The 14217-nt window shown below is 34.7% G+C and overlaps 1 protein-coding gene across 5 annotated transcripts in view; it reads right to left on the bottom strand.

Annotated features, from left to right (window-relative positions):
* FSTL5 (follistatin like 5) overlaps positions 1–14217 on the bottom strand; it is an 832703-nt gene that overhangs the window by 781920 nt on the left and 36566 nt on the right. For all 5 annotated transcript variants that reach the window (XM_021666691.2, XM_064383772.1, XM_064383775.1 and 2 more), the window contains exon 2: positions 1188–1329. In XM_021666691.2, coding sequence (XP_021522366.2) covers positions 1188–1313 — 126 coding nt within the window. In that variant the 5' untranslated portion in view covers positions 1314–1329. The remainder of the gene's footprint in view (positions 1–1187; positions 1330–14217) is intronic.

The raw sequence follows: 14217 nt of genomic DNA, 5'->3' as shown, positions 1-14217 counted from the left end.
ACTTTCACATGTAATTGAATTTTTACAATACTTTTTGACACTAAAGTGTATTTTCACATTATACTTCCATTTTTGTTGACTACCAAACCTATCCTATTATCCCAATTAATATATTTAATAAATGTGTGAGTTTAGAAAATTTATTCACCTTTCTATGACTTAATTTATTGTCTATAAAATGAAAATAGTTACTTCTTCATAAGGTTGTTTTAAAAATTAAATCAGATAATACATTGAAGAGATTAGCTTAATGTCTGCACACAAAAGGCCCAGTAAAGGTTGGCTATTTTATCAAAATATATAATACTTACAAAGAATTTCAGCAAAAATATAGGCAGTGAAAATGCATCTCTTAATTTCAATGGAAAAAATATTTGTTTATTTCAAATGTCTTTCTTATAGACAAGTTGGATAAGAAATTTTACAAATATATAAAGTTTTCTCCCACAATTAGTATGTTATTTTTGGTGTTTTTCCTACTTTCTTAAATCTCAAAAGTGAGTTATAAAATTTTCTGTGATTTAATAAAAAGTTGAGAATATTATTTTCAGCATCATGGACTGCTATTAAAACACTAGTTTAATTTACTGTAAGCATTTAATATTTATAATTTATTGTATGTCTAAATATCAGATTATCTTATACTTGAAAACATTTAACATAAGAAGTAGAGTATTTGCCTAACATTAGATAACCCCATATTATGATTTTTGATGGAATTAAAATTTCTAATTATTTCTATGGAAGCAAATTATTTGTCAACCTATATATTTGCAGATGGTGTAGATATATTTTTGTTTATCTTTATGGCTACTCATGAAACATAACACTTTTTTTAGTTTAAAATCTTCTAAATCACAATTAATGTGGGAGTAATATAAATTATCTGGTAGATTGGGTTTTATACTTACTGCTTTATAAATTTATAAATATTACTCTATGTAAATTCTAATAATTATGTTTTTAATGGGCCACCTATATTTTTTGTCAAGAAGTAGGTTTCAAAATTGTAAATTTCCAAATTTACTGCTGTTTCATGTATTAAAATATGCCTTTTAAAAATAATATGTAAACTACTGAAGGCATATTCTGAAATAGGTGCTCCTAAGTGAATAATAAACCAGAAAACTAATAGCTGAGTTTATAATTGGCAGGCACTATGAGCAGATTCAGAAAACTGACTGTACCTTATGTCGCAATCTCATTAGAGGCTGATAGGATTTAAGGCCATATCCTCCTTCTTTGGTTGGCCTTCCTTCTGACTCCAGCAAAATGAATCCAAGAACCAAGACCACTGACCAGCACTTGAACATCCTTGTTGGTTTTCACCTGTCAAAATTAAAATTGCAAGTAATCAGAGAAAATGAGTTGTATATTGAAAAATATGTATCACGAAATATTTACTCAAAACTTGCTGGTAGTTGCCAATTGAAATGAGAAGTAAGTGTCTCCAAATACTGATTATTCCTTTGATTATAACAAATACTTTTTTTTCATTCAGCTATACAAAATATGAAATGAGAAGAAATATAGGACTGATAAAAATGTAGTAAGAAAAGAGTTGACAAAAAACAGTTTGAAGGAAAAGGGGGAATAGAGAAAATATTGCATTATAGTTAATTTTCTAATTATCTGTACAGAACACAATTATGGACATATAAATCTGGAACTTCTCGTTGAGTATATTTTATAAATAAATCTTAATAGACTTACGGTTATTATAATTCACTGGTAAATACTGATGAGGAATTAATAAGATAGCCTAGGATAGATAGTGCTTAATAAATTAACTGAGTACCACAGAAGTTATGCACGTGGATTATATTTAGTTATTAATGTACTTTTCCCAGTATTTAAAAAGGCATTTCCTAGAAAATTGCTTTACAAGTACTTTAAACTAAAAATGTTATGTCTACTTCAGCCTCTCTATGTTTCCAGATATAATTAAGTTGTAAAATGCCATAAACTCATTATTTTATAAATACTAACTTTTTTCCTAACATACAAATCTAAGCTTTGAGTTCAAGTATATTCCGCTTTATCACTTTTGCCAACATACCTCCTCCCCTACTGTGACATAGAGGAGCTTTTCCTTCTCCCATTGAAGCCAATCTGTTATGTCTGACTTCTTGAGAAGCTTAATCAACTAATTAACATTGCTTTATGCTGTATTTTGGGTTTGTTTTAGAGACAGGGTCTCACTTTGTTACACAGGCTGGAGTGTAGTGGCACCATAAATGACCCTCCTGCCTCAGCCTCCCTAGTAGCTTGAATGGCAAGTGTGTGCCATCAGTCCCAGTTAATTTTTTATTTTTACTTTGCAGAGACAGGATCTCACTATCTTGTTCAGGCTAGTCTTGAAGTCCTGGTGTCAAATGCTTCTCCTGCCTTGGCCTCCCAAAGCACTGGTATGACAGGTATAAGCCACTGAGTCTGGCTCTTAACTGAATTTTAACTCTCTTTCTCAATTATTTTCTTCCATCTTTAGACAGGCAGAAATGGCCTATATTTTAGGCCATCTCTCCTCTACTTTCTGAAATTCCGGGATAGTTATATATATATATCATTCTATCCATTTTCTTACCCTAGTTCACTCAGTCATGTTTCTGACCTCATCATGCCATTAAAGTGACTTTTAACTTTCTCAAGGCTAATCACCACAATCACACATACACACACACACACACTCTCTCGCACACGCACACACACACCCCCCACAGTGGGCACACCTAATCCAGTTCTTACAAGACATATAAGATATATGCTGGCCATTCCTTCTTTTTTCTTTTTTCCTTTTTTGAGGAAATTGTCACTTTCTTTGGTGTTCAAAACACTTGTCTCTTCTGTTTCTGTAGAATTTGTAAAAACTCCTCAGTCCTTTAGGAGGTCCAGCCTACTGCCTTATTTTGCCATTAAATATTGTGGTTTATCAAATCTCATTGCTAGCCACTTATCTTGCTGGTTCATTCATTCAACCCAGGTTGCCTCCGCCTCATCTCTGGTCTTTATTATACATATATATTGCTTCCCATTCAACCTCTAGATTGGTATAGTTTGATTACTTAACAGCTCCACCTCCATGTTTCAAAAGCAGCTCTTCATAGTATGCATACCCTCATGTAACACCACAATTTTCCAGATTTTTATTCATCTGTGTACTCAAACCAGAAACCAAGGAAACACCCTTGATATCTTTCCTTTATCCTTTACATTAAACCATCACCAAATTCTTTTATATCTACATTCTAAATATATTCCCAAACTTTGATTCCTCTTCAAATTGACCGTCCCCACTCTATTGCAAGCTGTCAAGACAATTCTCACCAAAACTGCCCCAACCACATCCTTGCTAGTCTTCCACATTTCTGTACATGCATCTTAAGTCCATTCTCCACGTGAGAGCCTGAGTGATCATGTTATTGCACTCATTAATAACTTTCATATATTTTCATGTACTTTTAAGATAAAAAACAAAATTCCTGACCTAGCTGCTAAGTTCCCAGTGTCTGGGCTCTATGTGTTTCTCTGTCCCTCTTCATCTCACCTCCAGCGACACTAAACGTCATTCAGTTTTTTGAACTTATTTTGCCAGTCTCTGCTATAAGGCTTTTGTAAGGTATTTTCTTCATTATAAATATGGCCCTTCCCCCCATCCCACTGGTCACCTAAAAACTTTCAGACATCAAAACATCTCTCTCAAGAATCCCTTCCCTGAGTTGCTTGTTTTAGTTACTCATTCCTATAGATCAGTTTTCCTTCTTTTCAGAGATCTAATTATAAATCATAACCATGATTATTTGAAATATGTTGGTCTTTTCCATCAGGTTATATGTCTCTTTTTTCCTCCAAACTTTGTTAATGCAGTAATTTGTTTGTTCAGTTTTGCATTATTTTTTGAGATGGAGTCTTGCTCTGTCGCCCAGGCTGGAGTACAGTGGTGCAATCTGGGCTCACTGCGACTTCCACCTCCTCTGGGATTAAGCAATTCTCTGATTCAGCCTCCTGAGTAACTGGGATTACAGGCGCCCACCACCATGCCCAACTAAATTTTGTATTTTTAGTATAGACGGGATTTCACCATCTTGGCCAGGCTGATCTTGAACTCCTGACCTCAGGATCCAACTGCCTCAGCCTCCCAATATTTGTTTGCTTTTATTTTTGTTTTATTTAGCATTATATCACCTGGGCCTAGCAAATAGCCTGGCACCTACTAAACAATATATGAATGCGTAAATGTCATTCTGCATTCAAGGATAAAATAAAGATCATATTTCCTTACATTCTGATAAAATTGAATGTAATCATATTTCCTCCGATGCTACAAAACTTCTGAAAACTAACCCGAGCAAACTAAATATTTTGATTTGCAACCCATTCCCCTTTTTTTGTCATTTTGATGTATAGCCTAATCCTTTTCTCAGAGGTAAATATTTGTTTATAAGACATCTGGATGGAAGATATTAAATCCAAGATCGAGCCCAAGAATAAAGCAAAAAGGACCAGCTCAGGTTAAGATATATTTTCCACAGGGTTCTGAATACATCTGCTGCTTTGTTTGTCCATGAGGAGAGGCAAGAAAAAGGCATGAAAACAACTTCCTTCCATCCTGACTGTGGGTACAAGTGAGGTCAGAAATTTCTTTAAAGTGCTCACCTAAAGTTTCTCTTTCTCTGCCCTCCTTCTCATTTTCTCTCTCTCTTTTTCCCTCTCCTCTTTCTCTTTGTGTGTGGACACACACACACACACACACACACACACACACACACACTCTATATGGCTACAAATATTTCAAGCATTATAAAATATAGAGCAAATTAACAATTAATTTTTAATAGGTTATTAAAAATCTTATAAACCTCCTGTAAGATCCCATGCATTCAGACTTAGATCAACATTATCCTGAAATATTTTATCTGCCCAAAGGTAGTAAGCTAGAAATATCTGACTTACATTTCACTAAAAGTCAATAAAAATAAGTCAGCATGCAAATCTTCAAGGCAGTATATTCAATCTATTTATGCTATTTTCATCTACATCTCTCTTCATCGCTTATATGATTAACCACAATTAATTGTTTCCATTGATAGTCCTAAGATTTCCAAGTTCAAACTCTCTCAACAATACAAACTTGCACAAAAATAAATATACATATATTATTTTCCTTAGCAACATTTATCATATGACTGGAATGATTTACTGGTATCACAAATAACACTAAACAGAACTAATAGCAAAAGTCAGATAACTTTTTTTTTCCTTAGGAAAACTCTGATTTCTATTACAGATAGGCATTTGAGCTCAGCAGTGTAGAGGTAACAGCCAAAAGATCAGAGAAAGAACAAAACCTAGTTTCTCTGCTTATCTTTTGTAAATAACTACCTTGTAATTTTTTCATTGAAATATCACTAAGGAAAACGATTGAATCCAATTACCTAACTATCAAACAGTAGCCTCAATTGAAAAGTAAATGACTCTTCTCGATGTATGCTCAGAGAATAATGATGATCTTCTTATTCCTCTTTAGATACAGAATCCAAAGATATCATTATTTTATCTTTAAAAGTCCACTCATCTACAGAAAGTGTTCTGGAAATTGTTTGTAAATCAGCAGTAATCGATCCCAGGATGAACTGTGTTGTAATCTCTCTTTCTCAGTATAGTAACCTCTGACAGCCTGTTAGGTTTTCATAATTAATTGGCAGTTTGTTGACAGCTCACTGAGAACACTGAAGAGCACGTGACTAAAACAAACCAGCTGGAACAGATGGTGCAATAATGATCCTATGACTTTTCCTTATAAGTTCCACGTTCATAGAAGAGCATCAGAAAACAACCTCATTATTAAAGAAAACCAAATATATGTGTATCTAAAAAGTATCTGCCTAACTTCAGATCTAACACAGTGAGACTTTACAATGGTGAGGGGGTGGGCAGAGACCTCTCTTCTTCAACAGATAATATTTGTCTTTGAATCAAGCCATTTTTATTTTCACTTCATGGCAAAACATGCCATACTGCCTATGGGGCAAGATTTAGAGTAATTACGTTATTTAGTAGATTGAAATTTGAGGGATTTTGATTTGTTTACATATTCTCCACAATGTCACTTCTAATCACTTGGGAAAACTAAGACCACTAAAGCATTGCCTTAAGAATAAAATGCAGCATTTGAGATGGAGAAGAAAAATGCCCTTGAACGACGCAGGCATGTCTATGAACGAAAAGAGTGTTAAGATGAAGCAAAATCTCCAACATTATCAAATGTTGCAGACAAGTCAAGTTTCCTCACCTGCCTCTCACTCTGTTGTGAGCCGGCCATTTCAGGTTCTTGACTTCACGGCACAAAAGACTTTGAGAGCGAGTTCGAAGTGACAGTATGCAAAGAAGTTTATTGCAAAGAAGCAGTACACTGTTGAGATGCAGAGCTAGCTGACTGCTCAAAGGGCAAGGCTGCAGCTAGTGCCTTAAGAGGAATTCCTTTTATGGGAACTGTACATGACTATTCATAAAATACCAGTGAGGTAACGTGTGCAAAGGCCGACCCCTAATTGGCTCATGCGCTCAGTATCTGCATGCTCTAACACATTGCATGTATTATTAAGCATCTAAAATCTCCACCTACGTGTGAGCTTTTTACTACTAAAATGAAGAAAGGGTTACTATAAGTTAAATCTTGAGCTTAGCTGTGCATGCGAGACAGCCCCACTGCCACCCATCTCCCACCCCCAGGCAAAAATTTTAGCTAATAGCTTCTTGGGCTTTTGATGCTAATTGGCTGGACTCCCAGGCTGTACTAGATATCAGGAACTTGTAGCCATCTGACTGTCTGCTGGTATCCTGTAGGACCGCTTACTTTGTAAAAGAGTTAGGAGCTGATGCAGGAAGGTGCAAGGGAAAAGAGCCCGCGGGGCTTCACACAAGGGAGACATCAGTATGGCCTCCTAATCTTACTTATCCTGCCACAACTCCATGATGGAAAACTCCTCACCCTGTCCTAGAAAACTCCTATGGGTCTTTCCAGAGGTAACTCCAACCCGATTCTTTGTGAGACCTTCCCTGACATTACACAGGCTTTCTGCTCTCTGCTGCAATTTTTATGTATCTCCTTTATGTGACTTCGCCTTGCACTTCGGCTATTGCTTTTTAGAAAGGCTATCATTCTTACAAAGATGTAGAAGAAAGTGCATTTAAACTAGTGCCCCCAATCTAGCAAGTTTCTTAAATGCCACAGACTTCTTGCTCTATTATGCAGCAGAAAAGAGATGTAAATGTTCACTAGTGCCTTTTTTTTCTTTTCTGGTATCCTAGAATTCTACAAGATGGGAAAACTGATTTCTAGACTGCCTTGGGTCTTACTGTGTAACGTAAGCAAAACCGATTACCCTGGGTGGGCCCCATCTGTAAGAAGGGAATTACGATCCAATACAGTGTAGCGCCTGTACCAGATTATTCCCTCTGAGTAGACTTATCAAGTTGGAAAAGAGAAAGGGGGAAGAACAGGTTTGAGAGAGCAAATGGCAGTTTCTTTTCGGAGATGCCATTTGGTAGTCCAAATGGAGATATTAACTGAGCCTTGGAATATAGGAACCTGGAGTTTAGCAAAAAGATATGAGCTAGAGATAACTGTTTAGGTTCTTAGCATTTATAAACCACCTAATCTAGGTGTGAGATAGGAAGAGGATGTAGTTAGAGAAGAGAAGAGATTCAAAGACTATGCCATCAGGCAGGTTTAGTTAAAATGCGTTACATATTTCTAGAAAATAAGAATAGTGAAATAGTACATTTGGAAAAATGATAGATGAAAAAATATTCAAATAGAATGACTGGAAGTCACAGCTCTTCTCATCATTTGATTTTGCTACACAGCTATTGGCTTATTTATTCTCTGTATCCAACCACAAAGTTAACTCAATAAAGACAGAACTATGTTAACCATTTGTGTAATACATATTTTGGGGCAAACAGAATAATGAATAAATTCATAATAAAAATTAATTAATTTTTTGAAATAGTAGGTATACATTACGTGGTTTTTAATTATTCTTTATATAATTGAAAATATTTGTTTGAATTGACTGTGAAGTGAGTTTAAAAAGGAAGTTGCAGTTAGTACAAAAGCTATTTCTTTTACACTTGGATCAAAACTAGCCTTTCCATGGGAAGTTCTTTTGGAAAAACTTCCCTTGTCAAGTACAGAAAAAGTTTTTATTCCTTAGCTTAACTGGAATTGGAAGGACCAGAGTGGCTTCTTTTATATCCATCAGGCTAAGTCTGTTGTAGCAGTTGTTTTCATTTATTTAGACACTTCAGTTTCACACCTACTACTATGAACTCTCTGGTTGAGTTCTAAGTTAATATTTTGCTTAGGAAAAAAGCAATCTCCAAAGAGTCCAGTTTTATAAGAGCAATGGACTCCCTCTTTCAGAGAAGTGGATTTTCTCCATTCAGAAGCACATTATCCTCATCAGAGCAATGGATGCTCCCTATCATTGCATTAGGTGCAAATGCTTTTTCTAACTAGCCCCATTTACAACCAAAACAAGGAATTACTACCTTTCATGTGGTATATCCATAATGAAGAGCAACAAAGGAAAAACAGATCCTATGCATTCCACTAGACATAGTAGAATAGTACCCCAGATGGTATTTAATTCTCCAAAAATATTTTCATTAAGTGTCATTGCTTATATATGACTATCATAAAGAAAGATAAAAGCTTTTAGAGATGAAGTGTCCAAGTCTTTAGTTTTCAATTATTTGTCTTATTGGTCCATATGGTGAAAATAGCCAACATTTTTCAATGCAATGCTCTATATTGAAAGATTACAACATGGTCAGTACACTTTCATTCTTAGTATGTGGGATAAGAATAGAATTTTAGGCCGGGCGCGGTGGCTCAAGCCTGTAATCCCAGCACTTTGGGAGGCCGAGGCGGGTGGATCACGAGGTCAAGAGATCGAGACCATCCTGGTCAACATGGTGAAACCCCGTCTCTACTAATACAAAAAATTAGCTGGGCACGGTGGCGTGTGCCTGTAATCCCAGCTACTCAGGAGGCTGAGGTAGGAGAATTGCCTGAACCCAGGAGGCGGAGGTTGCGGTGAGCCGAGATTGCGCCATTGCGCTCCAGCCTGGGTATCAAGAGCGAAACTCCGTCTCAAAAAAAAAAAAAAAAAAAAAAGAATAGAATTTTAAGTGATAAATAAAAAGAATTATGACCATTAATTTAATTTTACCCTCTCTAAAAAGGAGGAACTTTTCCTTCAGTGACAGCTCAGTCATTAATTTGAATGAACAAGCTTTCCAAATTGTAATCAATTATACCTTTCAATCACCAGCTTAATTTGAGGCTAAATGTAGATAAAATAATTGCATTGCCATTTTAGAGATACTGAGATGTAAAATGTATAGGAATTTGAGTTTGCATTAGGAGAAAGTATTCACTCTTAGTTCCATTATTTTGTTTCAAAAAATTATATAATCTGCTTTAAACAAATGGTACTTATGAAAGCCCCACATTATTAGAATCATGTTATGTGGTAAATATTTGTTGTCTAAAACCATCCATGCCTTGAAAAACTATTCTGCTGTTATATTAACTCCTCTGGTCCACAAAAACACATTTTAAAGCAAAGTGTTTAAGAACAACATAATAGAACATAGAACACAAGAGAACGGAAACAGAAACAATGCTAGAAACATAGTCCAACCCCTTCTTTTAATATTTGAAGTCAGCGAGAATCAGTGAAGTTAACAGTATGCCTGTGATTAAAAGTGGGTCCAAAATACAGCTGTCCTTATTCCTGTGATTAAAAGCGGGTCTAAAATACAGCTGTCCTTAGCACAGTATTTTTAAAAATACTACAGCATACCTGACTGTAACCCATTCACTATGGAAAGAAAGAACACATATGTACAAATGCTTAGTGTCTAAGGCATGTTTTGACAGCTGTATCTCTGTGAGACATAGTAAAATTGTTTTTACTATTCAGTAGACTTTCTAAAGTCAACTGAAATAAGGTCACAGTAACCATCTTTATAGAATCATTTATTTAAGTAGAAGCTTTGGAGTTTTTGGTTCATACGTTTGGTTTCTCACAATGATGTTCACTGAGAGTATGGTTATATATAGTTATGGTTCTTATATAGAGATGGTTACAGTTATAATTATAGATAAATATATATAAATTTGAATTTGTATATAAATACACACATAGCTATTGATATACAGATATATAAATATATAGATATGTATAATTATTAACTATAAAGAGATAGTTATATATAGTATAGCATATATATTTTAAAGCATTTTTAAATTTTGAAACTTTGACAACTTTGAAACAGAATAAACCTTTAATAATCAAGGAAATCATATAGTATTACAATAGGATGGGACTGTGAATGGTATATACTAGTGTCTCAAATTTAGGTCCAAAAAACAATACAACATATAGTGAGTCATTTTTTACCTCTCGAAACAGGTTCCTGGAATTCATTGTAATATATTCATGATTCAGTAGTGAAAAGGTGTGTTACATATTGCCTCAATTGAAATTAATTCTACATTTCCATTTTTAAAATTAAAAAATAATAATATTGTCTACCTTCAGAACTCTGGATTATTGTATGTCGGTTTGCACACAGAATGGACCATCAGTCTCCCACCTTGCTCAAAGCTGAAGTCTGTATCATGTGTAAAATTACTGGTTAAAATTATGTCCTAATATGGCCAAAATAATGTGATATATCTCAGTATGCTGCATTTAGCTCTTTTCTACTGTGTATCAGCTTTGCTTACATATGACAGTATCAAAAAAAAGTGACTTCAGTATTGACCCTTGAACAACATTGGTGTGAATTGCATGGTTCCATTTGTATAAGATTTTTCTTCTGCCTCTGCCATCCTTGAGAAAGCAAAACCAACCTCTCTTCTTCACTTTCCTCCTCAGCCTACTCAACGTGGAGATGATGATGATGATGAAGACCTTTATAATTATCCACTTCCACTTAATGTATTTGTAAATACATGTAAATGTATTTCTCTTCCTTATGATTTTCTAAATAACATTTTATTTTCTCCATTTGACTTTATTGTAAGAATATAGCATCTAATAATATCACATACAAAGTAAGTGCTTGTTGACTGTTGATGTTACGTTTATGACTGTTTATGTTATAAGGCTTCCAGTTAGCAGTAGGATATTAATAGTTAAGTTTTGGGGGGAGTCAAAAGTTATACTTGAATTTTAGACCGTGAAAAGTGTTGGCACCCTAACCCCCGTGTCATTCAAGGGCTAACTTTATTTCTCAAAACTGTACCAATTCAGAAAAAAGTACTTTTAATCCTCAGCAGTGACATACTATAGTAGAAAGAACAATAGGTTAAAAGTCAAAAGACATGATTCTACTTGTGGCTGGGCTCATAAACTGATTTTCTTAACACTTGCATTAACATTCTCAACCCAGTGTACTCTGCTTCTACCACCAACTAATCCACTTAAACTGTTTGCTGGGAGGTCACCACAGTTCTTGATCTTTCCTCCCTGTAGCTTCAAACACACCAAATATTCTCGTGATTTCATTTCATCTCCTAGTCATGCTTTTGTAGTTTCTTTTTCCACTTTACTCACCTGCTCTCATAAAGCTACAGGTTCGCTATGTTAAATTTCTGAAAACAATTTAATCAGCCTGATAATCTTTACTTTTTAAAATTTTATTTTCAATACTATCTTCAATAAACATTGAAGGAACAACATCTGTATGTCATAATAACACAAGCTGAAAGTTAAGAAAAAATATCTTACTACTTCTCAAAGTAGATACCAACTGGATGTTATCATGCCAATTATAACTACCCAATCACATGGATACTAGCTTTACTTTTTCTTCTAAACACTATGTATGTACTTTATTGCACATTTCGTATGTGTCCGGCATGAAAGACCTATTATCCTACTTTGTAGGTAAGCTAAATCTATGTTTGCCTAGTGTAATGTGGAAAAATGATGTTTTAAAAGTTTGAAAATAATAACACATTATATGACCTTGAAGATCATTCCCTGGTTCAAGAAAAGGGAAAATTATTATAGGCTCTGTCTTCTGAATTCATTGCCTTCTACCTTGATGAGCACTTAAAATGTAAATGAAGGAAGAATACAGCTCCTAGGACTGACTTTGCTTAAAATCCCAAAGGTACTATGTTGCAGATTTTATTTGCTGTTAAAAAAAAATCATTGCAATTTTGTCAATGTCAGACAGATTTTAAATTCAACCTGTTCTGTACCAAGGTCTCCAGCAGCCCGTGTTCTTTAAATCTGGAACTACATTTATTGTACAAGAAAAAAAACTGTCACAGTTTAACAATGAAGTGCTGCACAGGGAACAAGTTAATTTCCTCTGTATTTAAAACTGAAATGCCATAGGGAAAACTTGCCCATTCATTGGGGTCAGCTAAGTTTCAGAGGAATTCTAGTTCATTCTTAGAATACCATGGAGAGTCTGGGAATAGTCCACAGTTAGCAGAAGTCATTGAGACCCAAGATATTTTTCCAGAGAGATCCCAGAAGGAGAGAGATGGCCACCCTGGTGTGCAGAGGAAAGAAGGAGGAAGGTTAACGATACTTAGTAGCACCATAAAGATTCTCACACAGTTTCTTGGAATCAAAATCTCCATGTTTTCTTAGAAAATATGGAAAGCGGGGAGTAAACTATCCTTTTAGATGAACTTTAGCTCAGTCAACTGAAGACTTGAGCACAGTTCTAGCGGTTTAAACCAAAGCAGACAAGAAGCGCTGAAACCCTGCAAGAAAACTCTAAAGCTATTGGGACTATTTCATCTGGTCATGTGGCCTATCATAGCCAGTGGTCAGAACCCAAGTCATGAGTAAATAACACGGCAGAAGTCGAGTTTGTTTTCAGCAAGAGACATAAAACTTACATTTTATTTTAGACCAGTGTCTCAAGTATGAAAAAGAGGCAATAGGTAAAAGATTTTTTTTTTAACTAAATTGTATCAAAATAAAAGATTTTTTTTTAACTGAATTGTTTCAGATTTTGAAAAAAATAATTGAAGAAAGGTGAAAATAAAGCAGTAACATAGTGTTTTATAATATATCAATTAAAAGTGCGTGTTGGATATATAACGTATTCCAGGCACAGTTACACCATGAGCTGTCATAAAATTCTTGATAATCTGTCAACATAAAATATACTAATCTAGGTAGACTACTCAGATGAGTTCAGAAAATATATCTACAACAGCACTTAAAAATATATGTCTTTTGAAGCAAATGCTTTTAACAGATAATAAAGGCAAGACATTGGTACTAGTATGATATCTAAGAATCTTGCACAAGTGAACTTTTGAAATAATGCCTCTAATTAAATTTATTACATTTAATTGAAGAAATATAGAATTAGAATTTATATGCAACTTCATCAAGATACCGTTTCTAGGCTGATGGTAGGTATCAAATATTTAGTGCCATCATCCTACCACCCACTTATGGCCTGCTTCAGAACCCCTGTAATTCTGTAAAATCCACAGTAACCCTGACCATCAGTAATTTTTGGCAACATTCTCCATTCTCTCTTCTTCTCTGGGTAATTATTATAAAATTCCCAATACAACTGGTTGGGCCCAGATTGCTAGTGAAGTGTATCTCCCTTCCTCTGTTCTTAAAGGACTAGAAGCAGAAAGCATTAGTTACTTCCTCTGGGTGGACGCTGAGAGAAATGTCTCTTTAATGAGAGAATCTTGCAAAATGAGGCCTTGAACACCCAGAGATCAGCCAAAATAATACTGAGCACTGGCTGGAGAACATATCAAAACATAGAGCAAAGCTTCTTTTATTTCACTACTTTTCTTTAAAAAGCAAGCTGTAAGTTTGATTCAGTCCACTGATTGTCCTACAGCAAACACAAAAATAACTAAAGCCAACCCTTAAGTGGTAGAATTGCTTGTAAAGCATGTAGGGACACTAGTCCGGAGCACAGCCTTTTATTAACATTGGTTTCTGAACATTTTAGCTTATAAAAAATGAAATTTTAATTGTATTTTAAATTTTTACTTTATAATTTATATAACTTTTAATTATAATTTATCGGTTCATTGGATTATGTAATGGTTTGTGATAAAGCTGTCACGTTTGAGGAAAGCTACCTTTGTAGTTTACAAAAATATTCTTATGTATTTTTATCTGAAGTTTTTCATCT

The sequence above is a fragment of the Aotus nancymaae genome, unplaced genomic scaffold (genome assembly GCF_030222135.1).
Source record: "Aotus nancymaae isolate 86718 unplaced genomic scaffold, 86718_ANA_hifiasm-v0.15.2.pri h1tg000033l, whole genome shotgun sequence".
NCBI classification, from domain to species: Eukaryota; Metazoa; Chordata; class Mammalia; order Primates; family Aotidae; genus Aotus; species Aotus nancymaae.
Note: the sequence above shows the minus strand (reverse complement) of the source record. Positions and strands in the feature narration are given on the sequence as shown.